The 18,092-nt window shown below is 43.8% G+C and overlaps 1 protein-coding gene across 4 annotated transcripts in view; it reads right to left on the bottom strand.

The window, feature by feature from the left end:
• Nucleotides 1-18,092, bottom strand: part of MTCL1 (microtubule crosslinking factor 1) — a 214,989-nt gene that overhangs the window by 32,012 nt on the left and 164,885 nt on the right. For all 4 annotated transcript variants that reach the window (XM_073550944.1, XM_073550945.1, XM_073550947.1 and 1 more), the window contains 3 exons: nt 17,799-18,035; nt 15,921-16,127; nt 7,499-7,666 (listed from right to left, as the gene is read on the bottom strand). In XM_073550944.1, coding sequence (XP_073407045.1) covers nt 7,499-7,666; nt 15,921-16,127; nt 17,799-18,035 — 612 coding nt within the window. The remainder of the gene's footprint in view (nt 1-7,498; nt 7,667-15,920; nt 16,128-17,798; nt 18,036-18,092) is intronic.

Genomic DNA, 18,092 nt, shown 5'->3' with positions numbered 1-18,092 from the left:
GAAATGCAACTGGCACTGGTTGATGAACCCCCGACAGAGTTTGGGATCTCCGCTATAACGTGGGGGTTTGGCCAACCGGGGAGAGGAGTGTGGAACTGCCACAGGTGCCGGAACTGCGGCTGCCGCCTGTAGGGCTAGTAAGCGGTTATCTACAGAGGCAATGTAGTTCAAAATATGGGCCTGGGTGTCGCGCTGCTGGGCCAGTTCCTGCTGCAGGCCGGAGATCTGGGAGGCAATTCCCGGATCGGAGGTCTGCAAAGAGGAAAGTCGGGACTCCATCGATTTGAGGAACGACATGATCCTCGCCTGGTTCTCACGAAGGAACAAAAGTTCCTTTTGGGTCGGGGTCGAGGTACCAGCGGGATCCATGGCCTGACTATACTGTAAGGTACTCCTGGGGTGGACCCACTAGACCGTGGCAACGAACCTCCCGAGGGCGAGCTGACCAGGTGGACCACCCCCTATACAGGGAGTGTATGGGGCAGGCCCACGGGGAACTATCACCACGGTAGCCGGTACCCGGGAAAGTCAGAGCGGACAGACAGGTAGATCCAAAGAGCAGGCACTGGACAGACGACACGGCTCGGACACACAGGAGAGACGGCACGTCTTGGCGAGACAGGAGGGATGGCAAGGCTTGAAGACACAGGAGGGACACGGACGAGAACCGAAGCCACAGAACCTAGGAGAGGAAGCACAAGAGGAACTAGGTAAATGCACGGGAAAAGGCAGGGGAGCGCTAGGAGAGCGGCCAGAGTCACTAGCAAGTACTAATGATAGTCAGGCATCGCCTCCAGAAGGAGGCGGCCTGATATAGGGAGAGCGAAGGCCTTCCAGGTCATGACCTCCAGCTGGAGGAGGAGACGCGCGTCCTCAGGTGGGGGAGAGCGCGCGCCCGGCCATAGCGAGGAGACGCACCCGCCGAGGAGGAGGAGCGGGAGCGCGCACCAGGGGGCTGGACAGAGGCGATCGTGGGCCGTGGACGGGAGGCCGGGAGAGACCGCGCCGAGACCCGCAGCGGCCGGTGCGGCAGAGAGGTGACCCCCGGAGAGCGGGTGAGCCGGGGCCGGAGGGAGGTAAGAGAGGAAGTCCGCGGCAGCCGCCGCGTGACAACTATTAGTAATTAATTAGGAAGCAATCCAGCCACTTAATGAAATATAATACCAGCTGGTTCAACTGATAGCCTATAAAAAAGTGTCTCATAACCAAGATACCTCACAAGAAACATCTCATTATGGGTTTAACCAGTGAGCTGTCTCAAGACCTTCACAAGCTTATTGTTGCAAAACCTACTGCTGGCATGAGCCACATGCAGCATGAATCACACTGGCTTGACTGTGTGTCTTCGACTGACTTGTCCGAGGAAGGTCCCCAGCAGTTTCTCCTTGTCCTACTTCCCCAGACAGTCAGGTCTCCCTAAATGTGTGCTCATAATGAGACACCTGTCAGTCAAGGACATGGAGAAGCTGCTAGGGACCTACCTTGGATTAGTCAGCTGAAGATGCACAGTCTCCAGCTGACTGTTCAAAGTAGCGTTTCTGAGTAATATGTACACGGTTGCAATAGCACAGTCAGACTCTAACTGACAAGTCACATTTAATAAGTGGTGCCCACTTGATATTTAGAATATTTAATATTGCAGCCAAACTCTGATTTATGCTGCCCAAGATACAGGCAGCAGGAATCAGATAACAAGCTCCCTTTAAATATCCAAAAAGGGAATAAAGTTATAGCTTTTAAAGGGTTATTCCCATTGTATAGATGTATGCTACATCCACAGAATATTCCATAAGTGTATAGGAGATGTGAGCCCAACCAAGACTCGAGAACGGGGCGCTAATGAACACTGCTGTCAGTTGAGAGGTGGTTGGACTTTCCATTCATTTCTCACCACCTCTCCACTGGCCTCAGGGTATGTTCTCTTGAGATAGATGGAAGTCCTATTGGTGGGACCTCCACCTACTTTACATTTATGGCACGTCATTTGCATATACCTTAAATGTATGAAACAGAATTGCCCCTTTAAACATGCAATTAAAATGGCTAAACATTGTCCAGTCCTGAAGGTCTATAAATGCCCTGGATTTGAACCGGTTAATTTTCTTTTGTGTTTTAGGTAAAATGAGATATATGATGATGACACATTTTCCTCCACTTGAAAAGTTTGGCCAGTCTGAATAGTGGTAGAATTCAGGAAATGGGATAAAATTTTATGTGCAGACGCAATGACTGTCTCGGGAAACTCCCAGATCTAGGTAGGAAAACTAGTCATTTGTAACCCAAACATCTCATTAGTGGCCAGCGCCTCCGCTCTGCACTCAGTGATCGTGTTCCAGATATTGCAGTCATCCTGCTCATTTTCCTTCCACACAGACATATGATATAACCTGTCAGGATGAAGTAATTGCCTGTAGCAGTTGTAAAATCCTTGGTGCAATGTCCTGATTGCTAAACCACCTGCTACTGGGAGCACACAACCGGTATACATCAGAAGAGTCCGCTAATGGCGTGATCACAGAGCTCCCCAGCATCAAGGACACTGCTCACAACTACACCGCTCTCCACTCTATAAAGGAAAAGCTACAGGGAGCAGAAGACAAAACTCAATAGTAAATCGAATGCAGACTAACAATCCATAACAAGCAGGATGTAAGCACCAAATCAGAGCATAAAACGATGTGCCCGCTATCCCCCCACAGTCTGCAGACAGACAGCGCTGGTACTGGTGACAGCACAGCATATGACTCCATAGCACTCTTGTAAGGGGCTCCCCTTGGCAGCAAGTGCTTTATAGCTGCAGCCCACCATCATCCAGTACAAGAAATGCTCTTAAAAAGTAAGACGTCATTAGAAAATGAGTTTATCGTTGACATCTAGTCTTTATGCTAAACATATTTTTCTTAAATAAATGTGCTGAGCTGTAGCAGTTTTCAATAATGATGGCTGACATTTGTTCTGTGGAGATCGTTAGATTATTTTCATGGGCAGGTATCGCCATTATTAGGTGAAAGGCATAGCTCACCTCCTCCCACTCTCTTGCACAATGACTTCTGCATATGGCAAAGACCATGCAGACAAGAGTCCCCCATGCTCAGACACTTGCTCCAATGTCCATGTGGCTGCACTAAACCATTTCTCTGAACTGCTTTTACCAGGAGTGATCTGCAGCTATGGCAAGATGGCTGTCAACACAATTATCTATAAAAAAAATAAAATAACTGGGAAAATTAAAATGATTAGAAGTAAAAATTATGATTCTTTATCTGGGTTTACATAGTAATAAGTATAATTAATACATATAAGCTATATTCCCTTTAAAGAGCCCGAATGTAATTTTATGTATATGCATGATATTTTTACTCTGAAAAAACAAAAAAAAAAAGCCAAACCAATGCTTTTTATACAGTGAAATCTGTCTATGGCAGAGGAGAGGCAAATGTGGATTACTGGAAGTGAGGCAGATCTTATTCTCTGTGTTTGCAGATGTCCGTGTCTTTAGAGTGTTACGATGTATAGGCAAAAATAAGGGTTGGGAACAAAGTTCAGGACAATCATCGCATTAGTCAATGCTTCCTAATAGAGGCACAATGCACAACTGCATGTTATCGAGAGGAAGTGCCAACACTTATAGTGCTGGCAGATATTACAGTATGTGTACACACCTACACAAACTGGTTGGATGGATGAAAGCAGGGCAGTGGCTTTATAAGCAGGTGCGGGACTGCAGTAATGCAGGGAATGCAGAACAAGGCTGTATAACAAGGTTGTTTAATTGGTTAACAAGAAAAAGGATAGCAATGGTCTCCTCACAGGGAGCTAGTAACATTAAACAATGAATAGTAACAAGGGGAGTAAACAAAGGGTTAACGCGACAGTCCGATATGTCCATGGCACTTATCGTGATCTTTTCTGGTCCTCATCCACATATAGTCCGATGGGAGTTGGAGTACCGACAGCAGTCGGTGCGGTGTCCTCAGGTGAAATCCACAAATCACGGTCCAACTTCTGGCGGCAACGGGCGGTCACCGGTTTTGCCCGCTGAGCTCCTAGTCCATAAATCTGTGCAGCAGAAGTGGGGAGCGCTGCAGGAGTCTCTGTCCAACAAGTGTGCTGCTGCTCGTCGATCAGTAATGGGGGACACACCTCAGGGTCCTGCACTCGACACCATCTCCTCCGGGCGGACACTACACTCTCCTCCCCCGGGGCGGGCGATGCTCTGCACACTCACTGTCTTATTAGAGCGTCCGTGTGAACTTTGCAGGGCGCGCACTGTCTCTCACGCTGCGGAGCGCGCCGCACATCTACCTCCGCTTTCACTGCCGGCGGGAAACTCACTGCTTTTTCCCGCGCTTCCATTTCTCTGCCTGGCTTAGCCACGCCCCCTCTCTCAGGTCATGGGACCTGTCCGGTGGTCCCCTATTCTTTCCCCCCCTGGCAACACAGGACCCAGCCTTGACAGTTCCGGACCTGGCATGACGCAGGTACCTGCAGTCCGGTCTTCCTCCTTAGGCCTCTTTCACACTTCAGTTTTTTACAATCAGTCACAATCCGCCAGGTTTTGAAAAAAACGGATCCGCAATTTTCTTTTGAGGATCCGTTTTTTTCCCCATTGACTTCCATTATTGGCGGATTGTGACGGATTGCCGTCTGTTGCATCCGTTTTTTTTGCGGATCCGCCAAAAGTTGCTGTCCGTCACCATCCTCAAAGATCTCTCTCTCTCCTTTTCCAGGCTGCGATTCCTTTAAAATTCTTCATTTGTCGGATCCCTCAAAAAAAACGGACGGGTGGCATCCGTTGTCATCAGTACTAAAACGGATCTGCCATCCGTCCTTTTGGCGGATTTTGACTTATGCAAAAAACTGAACTGTGAAAGAGGCCTTACAGCTTTGTGGTACAAAAAGAGGCCAAGTAAAATGTATGGATGGCAGTAATGCTACACAAACATTTAGCAGCCTGCATCATAATACAAGCTTATCTTATTTATTTGTTAATGAGATGACAGAGCGCTTTAAGGCTGTGTTCATACATAGAATATAATTTTTGATTGTTTGGCTGTGTAATAGGAAGAGTCTGCAACAAATTTACAGTTCCCTGTACAGCTCATGGAGTGTTGCTGCGGAGAGACGTCTGTGAAAAGCTAACCCCACATTCTCAGGCTCCGTGTGGGTGATGGTAGTGAGACTCTCACTAATCAGCTGGTCGAATGAGGATCTGGTCACAGGAAGATTAAGAACGGCAAATCTGTGTCCACCAATAAAAGCATACCCAGGTGGACATGCACACTGTCACACAGGAGACTGCAGGGGCGTCACTGTAATCTGGCAGTAGTGCTACCTTCACAGAGCTTGTATGGTAGAAATGCTTATTCTATAATGACCTATTTGTTAAAATGCTTTCTAGATCATGGAATAACCCCTTTAATGTACACTTACAGGAAGTCTAGCGCTTTGTCTGTAAAGTAAAAAATTAAGATATAAGACCCGTAGATAGAAACAGCTTTCACCCTAGAATTCCTATAATTACAGGCGGGAGATTAGAGGGCACCGTGTACAGGCTTTCTGAAAGGATTTTGTTTCTAGAACAGTGCACTTTGGATCGAAGCAGAGAAATGAGGTTAATCGCAATTGTAATCTCCATTTAATCGTGCTCTGTCTCACTAATCTTTTCCCTGTAGGCACTTCTGAGTGGGCAGCCACATCCTCGTTTTTCAAGTCCTAACATATTCATTTTTTTATCTGCTTAATCTCAGTAGTAGTTTTTAAGAAGTAAACAGTCTGAAAACTAGATGGTTATTTAGAAGGAAAATTCATATCTTCTCGACTGATGTACAATTTGCTCCAAATGACATGCCTAAAGGGGTTTTCCCACGAATCAATAGATATTGTAATAATATTATCTTCCACAATTGGATGTGTTTAAATAAAATGTTCCTGTGCTGAGATAATCTTATAAATGTGCCCCTGCTGTGTACTGTGTAATGGCTGTGTCTGATCATACAGGAACATGGTCTGATCATACCACAGCTCCTCGGCAGAGGGGGGAAGCAAAAGAGAGGATACAGACATTACAGCAGGTGATCGCAGCTAATACTTTTTGTGAGGTAAAACATCTCACTGCCTGTTTTTATGCAATGTTTTACCTGAAATAAATAAATCTTTGTGATCCCGGGCTGTACTCTCTATATCATCTCTTTTGTTTCATCCCTTGCCCAGGAGATGTGATACGATCAGACACAGCCATTACACAGTACACACATTTATAAGATTATCTCAGCACAGGAACATTTTATTTAAACACATCCACTTGTGGAAATTATTATTATTCCAAGATCTACTGATTACAGTGTTGATTAAAAATAACTTTATTCGCAGGAAAACCCCTTTAAAGCAGTCAGAAAGTGTGAGTGTGTAGCTCTGCCAACTAATAACAGGTGGCCATCACCAAACATTAACAGTATATATTTTCTATTCAACAATTAAGATGCCGCTAGACATGAGGTAATCTGTAAGCAGAATAATACCTAAGGCCGGGATCATACATGCGAGAAACTCGGATGAGTCTCACATGTTAATACCCAGCACTGCCGCCGGCACTCGGGAGCGGAGCATACGGCTGCAAGTATTCACGCTCCGATCAGAGTGCGGGCGGCAGTGCCGGGTATTAACATTGCAAGACTCGTCCGAGTTTCTCACATGTGTGAACCCGGCTTAAGAAGCACTTTCACAAAGGATTGCACTTTTTTTCCCAAAGTAAGGACACCGGTTTCATCAGGTCTGAGAGATCTATTTAATGACGTATCAAGTCTGCATTGGGAAATCAGATTCGTTTTAGGCCTCATTTAGACATCAGAGATTTTTCTCATATAAAAAAAAAATGGTCCAATACTCATTAGTAGCTGGGATCAGATTTTTATCATTGTTTGGTCACAGTTTTAGTTTTCACCATCACTTTTTTTCGCATGATCAGTTCATGAAAAGAACACCACACGGGTGGCATCCTAGGGCTAATAATTTTTTCACAGCCCCATGGACTTACAGTGGCGAGTTTGATCAATGACGCTAATCTAAATTGGACATCCCTGCGATTTTCTCCAGACCGATCGGTCCACAAAAATACACTGACATGTGAACAGCCCCATAGACTAAAATAGGTACAAGGTCAATGCGTGAAAAATACTGAGAATTCACACATGAAAACCTGACGTCTGAATGAGGCCTTAGAGAGCAGATGAACATTAATTGTGTCCAAACACAGAAGTCAGCTGTTGCACAAACCTTTGCGCGCCCTCTATGCACTTTACATTTTCAGCAAAACGTATCTAATGTGGAATCTGAAATGCTGACATTTATCTGAAATATAGGGAAAATACTCCAATGTGCAGAGTTTATAGGTTGTATTCTTAGTTGGCCGCCCCACCATGATATATTACAAAACTGATGTAAGCCTATTGATCCAATGCATGGAGCAGTTTCCTTCGTATGCTGCGGCACTCCATACCTGCTCCAGACGACATCTAAGTTCTGCTTCCTCCACTTCCCAAGCAGCTTTGTTCTCGGCAAATCGCTGTTGGACTTCATGTCTGTCTGTGGCTTCATCTCGCAGTTCAGAGCGGAAATCATCCAATAAGCCCTTAAACGCACCAAGGAGGCGACGATTTTCACTTGCCTAAGGGAACATACATACACATAAATCATCTAAAATGCTAAAAGGAAACCTGTGTAAATGAGGGCTTTATAACCAAATGGGAAACTTAATATGAGCAATTTATCTACTACATGCATACAGTATGTGAATACAGTAAAAGCATTGGGGCACCGACACATTACACCACTTAACATTCCATTCAAAATCTATGGGGTAATGTTTCTCCTTGTGAAAAGTCACATGCCAGTGTAATGACATTTATAGGCCATGCAACGCTCCTTTGGGAAATTGAATATGCAAGTTACCTCTTCAGAGGCATTACTTGAAATGAAGGGCCACGAATCTCAATTTGCAGACATGTGTTTTGGGTGTCTCATCAACACCCTGAAACACGTGACTGCAAATTGAGATACTTGATTGGTTTTTATCCTAAGTCATGTGGTAAGTCTTGGTATTGACTAGTAGGATTACTACCTCCAATAGGTGGCAGTAGAGTTCTAACCCTCTTCCTCTCTGAAGATGTAATTTCCATATTCAAAATCTACATACTAAGGGCAGTTTCACACGTCCAGATAATTCCGGTACCGGAAAAACCGGTACCGGAGCTATCCGTGCCCGTGTGGATACGTAGGCCATCCGTGTGCTATCCGTATGTCCGTGTGACCATCCGTGTGCTATCCGTGTATTGGAAAAATTAGTTTCAATGTTAACCCTTTGACTTTTAAAAACGCACACGGACAGCATCCGTGTGCTGTACGTGTTTACACGCATCACATTTTCTGTGACGAAAGCTGATTTGAGCTGTTTGGTTTTCACTTTTCAGGTGAACTCTGATGTCCCTATTAAATGGGGGCTCATCCAATGCAATTTGATAAATTATAGCTACTTCATTGCACCTTGGTGCATATTGTAGCGCCTCTGGTCATCATTATAGTCATTTATAATTAACATTGTTATTTCGAGTGGATTGCAATTTTCTAATTCAGCAATCCTCTCTTCCTCTCTTTCAAATTCCCTCATCATTGTGAAGGCTCTTGCAAGTGGGTTAATTGCTTTCATTTTCTCTCCAAGAGATGACAGCAGTGCTGGGAGGCACTTTTTACTTGCTTGACTTCTTGTACTTAATGCTTCTTCAATGTCCAAGATATAAATCTGGGCATACTTGGGAGTACTACCCACAGCAGGATGCAATGGGTCAGTTCTGTGGTAAATTTGTCCATGAATTCGAAAACAGTATGGATCATGCCCAGGAGGTGGCGCTACTTGTGCTCCCATTGATGCCAAAGCAAGAGAGCTATTGTATTTCCTTATATTAGCCATAAAGTTATTGGAGTGCTGATGCTCTCCTTTCATCAACTTGACTAACTGATCATCCATACCAATGGGACATAATTGGATGCGCCCTCTCTTGCAGCAGGAAGGGAATGTTTTGTCCTGCACCAATTCGTCTTTGAAATTTTTAGATTGGCAGAACTGACATCGAAATGTCAGTTCGCCAGCATAGTGCTCTTCAATATGTGTCTCATCAATTTGATTAAGAAGCCCTCTAGCGGCAAATGTAACTTGCCGTCGTCGAGTGGCTCTTGCATTTTGGACACGTCTTCTATCTTGTTCTCGTCTTTGTGAAATTTGTGTATCGCTTTGTGCATTGCATGTTGCTCGTTGTCGTGCAGCATTAGATGTTCTACGTGATTCAGTGACGGCAGCGCAATCAATTTGATCCATCTTTGCTCACAGTGTTGCCTCACAGGCTAACGTTCAAAAAAGGCTTATGCCTTAACTCGTCACCAGGGAGAGCTCTTCTCCTTATTAGATATGTCACTTAACTCCTATACAGGGCCTTACAGTACTTAGGTATCCATGATTACGCCCACGCATATAGTCAGTTAGCTGCTAGTGGTAGTAACTATGGATACCTAAGTTACTGTTGAGCTGTGGATGAGTCATTGCACCCAGACAGACGGTCGGGCTGTGGATGACTTATTGTGCACAGACACACGGACACATCCAAATTAGGTATATGGATTTACTGCGGATTTCGCCTGCGTTTTTACACCTGCGGATTCCTATAATGGAAGAGGTGTAAAAACGCTGCGGATTCCGCACAAAGAATTGACATGCTGTGGAAAACAAACCGCTGCAAATGTGCGCGGAATTTTCCGCAGCATGTGCACAGCGGATTTGGTTTTCCATAGGTTTACATGGTACTGTACACCGCATGTCAAACTTCTGCGGATCCACAGGGCCAAACCTGCAACGTGTGCACATACCCTTAGAATGATCCATTCTATCACAAATGTTAGTAAAGGCAGACTGCGTGGCTGGAGCTGAATTTTATATACCGGAGGCAGTGGGGTGGAATGACAAGCCAGAATGCAATGATTCAAAAAGGTGTGTCCCTATACGCTTGTCCATACAGTGTACATCTGCTATAATATTATTATAACCACTCATCTGATCAGTGGAGGTTCAGGCACAGATTTCCAGTCCCTTACATCTCTGCTATTACATTAATAATGAATTCTGCTTTATCAAGTTTTGCCCTTTTATATATGGAGTATCCACAAGGACTGCATTGATTTTGTGGTTAGATGTCCATTATACAGTCCCCAAAGAGATGCTGGCTGTCATAATCCCATAATTTCCGCACATCAGACAGTGATCTTCCTGACAGTGAGACCATTTTCTTTTAAAGGGGTCATTGTCTCTTTTGTACATATTGCATGTGATAAGTCACATACAATTGAAAGTTTCACTCAATCTAAAAGGTAAAGAGGGTAAATAAATTATGTTTTACTTATTTCACTGACAGCATATAAAGATATTTACTCTGAAAGTCACTAGTATATATCTAAGGCCGGGGTCACACTTGCAAGAAACTCGCATGAGTCTCGTGTCTCAATACCCGGCACTGCCGCCGGCACTCGGGACTGGAGTGTGCGGCTGCATGTATTTCTATGCAGCTGAGCGCTCCGGTCCGAGTGCCAGCGGCAGTGCCGGGTATTGAGATGCGAGACTCGTGCGAGTTTCTTACAAGTGTGACCCGGGCCTAAATCAGAGTGTTGTAGACAAATACCTGCATTGTTACATGCAGGAGACATCCTGAATGAGCCATTTCAGATGCTGTAGGATGGGATCGGCACTTCTACCTGCTGACTCAATACTACTAGGACACTGCCTGTCACCTCAATGCTCTGCACCTTATCTGACACCACAGAAATACACTTCATTGATCAGAACAGACATGGCTCGCAGACACCAGTACATTATGAGAATTAGGGTACCGTTACACCTAGCGATGCACCAGCGATCCCGACCAGCGATATGACGCGGTCAGGATCGCTGGTGAATCGCTGGGTGGTCGCTAGTGAGCTGCCACACAGGCAGATCTCACCAGCGACATCGCTGGGGACGGGGATCGCTACTTACCTGTCAGACGTGGCGATCCTGCATCCTCCCGCCCGGCTCCACGCGTCGCTCGTCGTCACAGCAGGAAGCGCCGCAGGAAGTGGCTGACGAGGAATGGTCCAGGACCTTCTCGCGCGACCAGCGGGGGAGCCGGTCGGAGGTAAGTATCACATGCAGCGATATCGCTAGTAATATCGCTGCAACGTCACAAAATCGGTGACTTTACAGCGATATCGCAGTGTGTAATGGGGGCTTTACTCCTGCAACAAATATCAGAGCGGTTGGCCACTTTTAGGGCCATTTTTTAACTGAAGGCTGAAAATCATTTTCGCTATTGCCTTGTATAAAACAATTTGCACTGGTTGCCTTCTATAGTCTGTTACACTGTATGTTACTGGCTACAGAATGAGCTATCTGAAAATCTATCAGTGAGCTCTCATTTTGACATTATCATAGAAGAATTTACTCTTACCTGTTTTTTTAACCTGTCCTCTGCTAATTTATGACCACAAATTAAGACAAAAGATGCAAATTTTTAAATGAAAACCAATTGCAAAATGATTTTTAGCCCCTCATACATGTATTTAATCAGGATTTTGATGAGGCTGTCCATTACTTTTATATTAATCACATCTGGCCACTGCTGGCTGGTAGTGGTACTGCCTTATGTTTGCATACCATAAAAGTTTCCCTTTTTTGATCCATTCATTTTCCAAAAGGCCATTATATTTGCTAACCATTCCCCCCCCCCAAATATATGCAATGTACAGTAAAGGTCAAAAGAAAATTGTTCCAGAAAAGAAAGTACTAATACATGAAAATGATTGCAGCTACACATGTTTTGTTATACAGATGTTTATTTCCTTTGTGTGTATTGGAACAACACAAAAAAAAAATAGAGAAAAAAAGGCAAATTGGACATTATTTTACACAAAACTCCCAAAACAGGCAGGACAAAATTGTTGGCGCCCTCAACTTAACATTTGGTTGCCCACCCTTTGGAATAAATAACTGCAATCAATCGCTTCCTATAACCATCAACAAGATTCTTACACTTGTCAATTGGAATTTTGGACCACTCTACTTTTGCAAACTGCTCCAGGTCTCTCATATTTGAAGGATGACTTCTCCCAACAGCAATTCTAAGATCTCTCCACAGGTTCAATGGGATATAGATCCAGTCATTGCTGGCCACTTCAGAACTCTCCAGCGCTTTATTTCCATCCATTTCTGGGGGTTTCTTGAAGTATGTTTGGGGTCAATGTTCTGCTTATCCACCATCCCGAGTATCCTGTGTTGCAACCTTTCATCAGTTCATCAGATTAGCTACAGTGCCAGGGGTTGTAAACTTCTTGATTATGTTGAACACTGTGGACAAAGGAACATCATGATCTCTGGAGACGGAATTGTAACCTTGAGATCATTGATATTTTTCAACAATTTTGATTCTCAAGTCCTCAGACAGTTCTCTTCTCCTCTTTCTGTTCTCCTTGTTCAGTGTGGCACAAACAGACACACAACGCAAAGATTTACCCACACCTGTTACTTGCCACAGGTGAGTTTAAACGAGCATCACATACTTGAAACAAAACCATTTATCCACAATTTTAGAAAGATGCCAACAATTATGTCGTGCCTATTTTTTTTTTTTAATAATGTCTAATTTGCTTTTTGTTGTTCTTTGTGTTGTTCCATTAAACACAAAGGAAATAAACATGTGCATAACAAAACATGTGTAATTGCAATAATTTTATGGGAGAAATACTTCACTTACTGGTACAATTTCAAGGGTGCCAACACTTTCGGCCATGACTGCCCCCCTTTCAAGGGGGTTTAAGGGTAGTCACATTCTAGTTTCTTCTTTCAGCCGATCAGGCAGTTCCTGATAACAGTCCTTTGATTGGTGGAGGGTTTTGAGTGGGAATCAGAAAACAGCTACAAGCCCGGAATTCCTGTCATGGGTGTCAGTGCCAGCTAGGGAAGCAGATGGAAGCAGCTCCCCCATCCGCCCTCCGTGGGATATTTTATTTTTGTTGCGGTGTTTTTTAGTTGGATGGTCGCCCAGTTGTATGCTGTGCGGACATCGTCAGACCTATCAGTTTGTGGATTTTTAATGAGCAATTTTGTTAAGTATGTGATTTGATTGTTTTTATGATAATTTATTCAAATGGATAATTATTAGGTAGCCCATTAATAAACACTGCGGCCTTTATTGGTTAATTATGGGGTTCATATTTGGATGGGTGACCTGTGGTACTTGCAATCCCATGTAGTTTTTTGAGCAAAAACACTGGAAAAAAAGCTCAAAAAACACTTTTGCATCATTTGAGCATTCCATTGACTTATATTATAAAGCATGAGCATCTTCCGAGTACAAAATACCTGAAGAATGATCATCACGTCTTTTAACCACAGAGTTTTTGGAAATGTAAAGACTGAATATATGAACAGTAAGTCATTTTTACATAAAAATTCATACACGCATTTTTTTAGATTTTTTTTTCGGGTGTTTTTCGGAATGTAATTCACCTGAAAAAGAAGTTTTGTGCACATACCCATCTAAATCTCACCTTGGCCATTTTGCATGTGTGTTTGAGATAGAGAATTTGGAGAAACAATAAGCGATCTGTAGAATATGTTAGCGCTATAAAGGTAGTAGGAGATATATTGTAGTGACAAAGCCAAAGTTACAAGTACTGGAGGGGAGATATGTGTCACTGAGGTTATTAGCTTCAGTGATATGAACCTAGGAAAAAGCTCGAGCATAAGTGCTGCGAGGGGTTAATCCACCATGTTTAGGGCTAGGTTTAGTGAACAGCTGAAGAGTGGGTGGGAGGCTGTTCACCATAACTCCAACCCAGGATGGATCCCAGAAGGTAAATACACAGCCTTCTGGTTCATTCATAGTTTGGTGTGCCTGGAGATTTGAGCTTCAGAGCTGTGAGTGCTCGTAATAAGGAAATTTTAACCTTTTCATGTTTGTTCCTGAGCGGGCAGATCCCCGCATCAACACGGACTCTGCCACATGCTATGTTTTTTTTTTGTTTGTTATCCGTTAGGCCATGTTTATTTTGCCAACTATACATTGGTTTATGCAGCACTTTTAATAAACCTTTGTGAGATTTAAAGAGACAGCATTCCAGTGTCTAACTCTATGTGCAGCCAAATGAGCTGATCTACCACAATATATATTTATATATCTGGACTCTAAGAAATATAAAAACACTAATGAAGCAAACAGTCTGGAAAGAATTACATTTTAACACCCACAAATGATCTCATTTAATCAGTAACACTCCCTGATTATCTGCTTGTTTTTAACCTCTTGACTCTTGTTCTGCCTATTAGCCAAGATATCATGATGATGAAGAGGATCATCCAGGAAAGAGAAGGATTAGGTTAACCCCAAAATTACATAGGTCTCCTTTTTTACACCATATGATGTAATACCAGAAGGGTCTTGTAAGAGAATATTAATGAATAAATTGGTGACTTAGAGTGGGAGGAGGTGTTCTCTTCTGTGAACAGAAAACCAGTGAGGTGAATCATACCGCCTTATAGATCACCTGGACTCAATGACTCTAAGAGTACCGTTACACCTAGCGACTCACCAGCGATCCCGACCAGCGATATAGATCGCTGGTGAATCGCTGGGTGGTCGCTAGTGAGCTGCCAAACAGACAGATATCACCAGCGACATCGCTGGGGACGGGGATCGCTACTTACCTGTCAGACGCGGCGATCCTGCGTCCTCCCGCCCGGCTCCACACGTCGCTCGTCGTCACAGCAGGATGCGCCGCAGGAAGTGACCGACGAGGAATGGTCCAGCAGCTTCTCGCGCGATCACCGATAACCAGCGGGGGAGCCGGTCGGAGGTAAGTATCAGATGCAGCGATATCGCTAGTAATATCGCTGCAACGTCACAAAATCGGTGACTTTACAGCGATATTGCTAGCGATATCGCAGTGTGTAACGGGGGCTTAAGAGATTCACTCTGACTTCAGCCGATCACATGTGCTTGGTCTCATTCGCACATGCATGCTTTAGGTATGTGTTCTGTCTGTTATATTTACAGATAGACCATGTACTCATTACATGTCCTGTTTGTTTTGCAGACTGAAGAAAGAACAAAAATAAAACTGAGAAGCTGGTGACGTGTTTCTATGATACTTTCCCTCTGATTGTTCCACCCGATTTTGGCTTATAAATCCTGAGGTAAAAAACTGACCAAATACTGACTTTACTATCTGAGAAAATAAAGAACCTCACAACTACCACAAAAGACTTCAAGCTGTCATTGGTGTTAGAGGGGGCAATACACGGTATTAAGAAATGGGGTATGTAAACTTTTGATCAGGGTCATTTGGATGTTTGGGTTGTCATTATGATTTAAAAAGCGAAAACACAGTAGTTTGACCATAAATGGCTTCATCCAACCACTAACCAAGAGTGGAGAAAAAGTTTTGGTGTTATCATTTCATATTATCTGAAAGAAGGCCAAGAAAGCAAAAATTCTGCTGAGGTATGCAAACTTTTGAGTGCAACTGTACTTTTAGAGGATTCCTGATGCAGACGGCTCTGACATATGTCAATAAACAGGCACACATCATCCATACGTTTCCCTGTTAAAAGAATTGTATAAAAAAGTGGTATATTTTTTCCCCTAAACCTGTCTCCATAGACAAGCATGGTCTACCATGCTATTTTAGACCCCAAAACATATAAGCGTATACCAGCTTGACGAATGCTAAAATTCGACTTTTTACATAATGTATGTGGCATGCATATGCCAAACTTGCTTGTTTTATTCCTTTCTGCAGATGCAGTGTGACATGTTTCAGCTTGTAGGCTTGGAGCGGCTCAGTACCTGCTTCTGATGCTGGAGTATCTCTGCTGTCTGGAGCTGAGGGCTGAGGTCTCGGCTGTGCTCTGCTGTGGAATGTTGGGGATAATCTGTTAAGGCAAACACTCCATCATCATCCTCATCCTCCTCCTCTACTTCATCCAAGTCAGCATCACCTTCTCTGAAGTCAAAGTGTGCAGCAAATTCAGGAAGGGTGTCTAGCTGATCAACCTGCAAAGAATCAACGGGTCACATCACTTTTGAAAGAAATCTCAGTACAAACAAAGGTGGTGCTTCAGACTAGAACAGTCACCTAAAGCCCCCTTCACACATAGCGAGATCGCTAGCGATATCGCTAAAGCGTCACCGATTTTGTGACGCAACAGCGAAATCGCTAGCGATCTCGCTACTTGTGACACTTACCTCCGACTCGGCTCCCCACTGGATATCACTGATCGCGCGAGATCGTCCTGGTCCATTTCTCGTCATCGGCTTTCTGCTGGCGCCGACGAGCGACTCATGGACACGGGAGGAAGTCGTCATCAGAGCTGCCATCTGACAGGTAAGAGCGACCGCCGACTGCTGCTACGTCGCTGGTGAGATCTGCCTGTTTGGCAGCTCACTAGCGACCATTTAGCGATGCACCAGCGATCCTGACCGGGTCGTATCGTTGTCAGGATCGCTGGTGCATCGCTAAGTGTAACGGAGCCTTAATGCCATGACACATGCAGCCTCTGAGGAGCATCTCTGGCAATCATGTAACACACAACGATTCTTTGCAAGACGACAATGTAATCACTATCTAGCACTGATATTATTTAAAGGGTGTTTCTGAGCCCAGGAGGAATTTTTTTTTTACACAATTAATTATCTAGTCACATAACTAAGAATCCACCCACTAATTTATAACTTTTAGAACAAATGCCATGATGCACAATTAGCATTTCATGTTTGTCCATACAGATTTCTGCATTTGGAAGAAGGATGGAAGGCTCATTATTAGGGCTTCCACAGATAAGTGCATTGCATCCATAGTTAAAGTGTCCTAAAACTGAAGTCTCCAGCCCGATGTGCGTCCGGCGCGAAGACCTGGATGAAGGCTTGGCAGTACAGCTGATCGGGCAGTTTCATGCACCTTGAAATAATCAGAATATGACATATGCACAATAGTCTCCTGGAATTATAAGGTTCTAGGAATATCAACTATTGTAAATCTCAAAAAAATGAAAAGTATAGTTTGATCCTCCATTTAGTTTTCAACTAAACAGTAAATAACTACACTACAAACCAGATGAGTTTGTAATTGAAAAGCATGTGGATTAAGGTACCACCTATCGCTCTGCACATTCTCAAACCTACCTCCCAACTTATTTTTTATATCACAATGAAGGACACATCATCACCACTGATGAACGACCACTCTTCAACTTCTTCTGAAGGATGTCACTCATATGTTATTTACGAAGTGAGCAGCAGAGTGAAGCCCTTCTCATAACTGGTTGGCGCCATGATCATTTACAGATTTTGACCTTATTTAATCTGGACACTTGGATCCAGCACAACTGGCAATCTATATATATGGCTATAACCTCTGTAAACTAAGGTAAAATCAATAAAAACATTTAAAAGTAATTTAAAAAAAAGAAATAAAGGGAGTCACGGTGGCTGGCACAGTAGCCTTGCAGCACTGGGGTGTTGGTTTAAATCCCACCAAGGAGAACATCTGCAAGTAGCTTGTATGTTCTCCCCACGTTTGTGTGGTTTCCTCCGGGTACTCCGGATGCCTTATTGCAGTAAATTTCTATCCTAGATGCATTGGAACCAAAGGCAACACACAAATGACACAAAACTCATTTAAAGAGTAGAATAGTTAGAGAAACCCTACAGATATTAATGATCTACCTGCAATAACTCATCTCCCACTTCCTCTTCTTCCACCCTTTTGCACTGTCGCCAATGCGCCAGCAGCCACTTTAACTTGACATACAGAACAAAGACATTTTGCTTGAAGTTCCTTAGCTCTTGTTGCAGAACGCTCTTTTCCTGGCCCCATGTTTTCTCCTCCAATTTATTCTGCAGCGTAAGGCTCTGGACCTCTAAGTCTTTCCTCCTGATGTTCTTCAGATGTTCTTCTTCTAGCTGAGTGATGTAAAGCAAAAATTACTATCACTGCCTCTTCAACCTAATGTATTTCAC

Source organism: Dendrobates tinctorius, unplaced genomic scaffold (genome assembly GCF_039654945.1).
Source record: "Dendrobates tinctorius isolate UK_male_01 unplaced genomic scaffold, ASM3965494v1 ptg000171l, whole genome shotgun sequence".
NCBI classification, from domain to species: Eukaryota; Metazoa; Chordata; class Amphibia; order Anura; family Dendrobatidae; genus Dendrobates; species Dendrobates tinctorius.
This window is presented reverse-complemented; position numbering and strand designations above follow the sequence as displayed.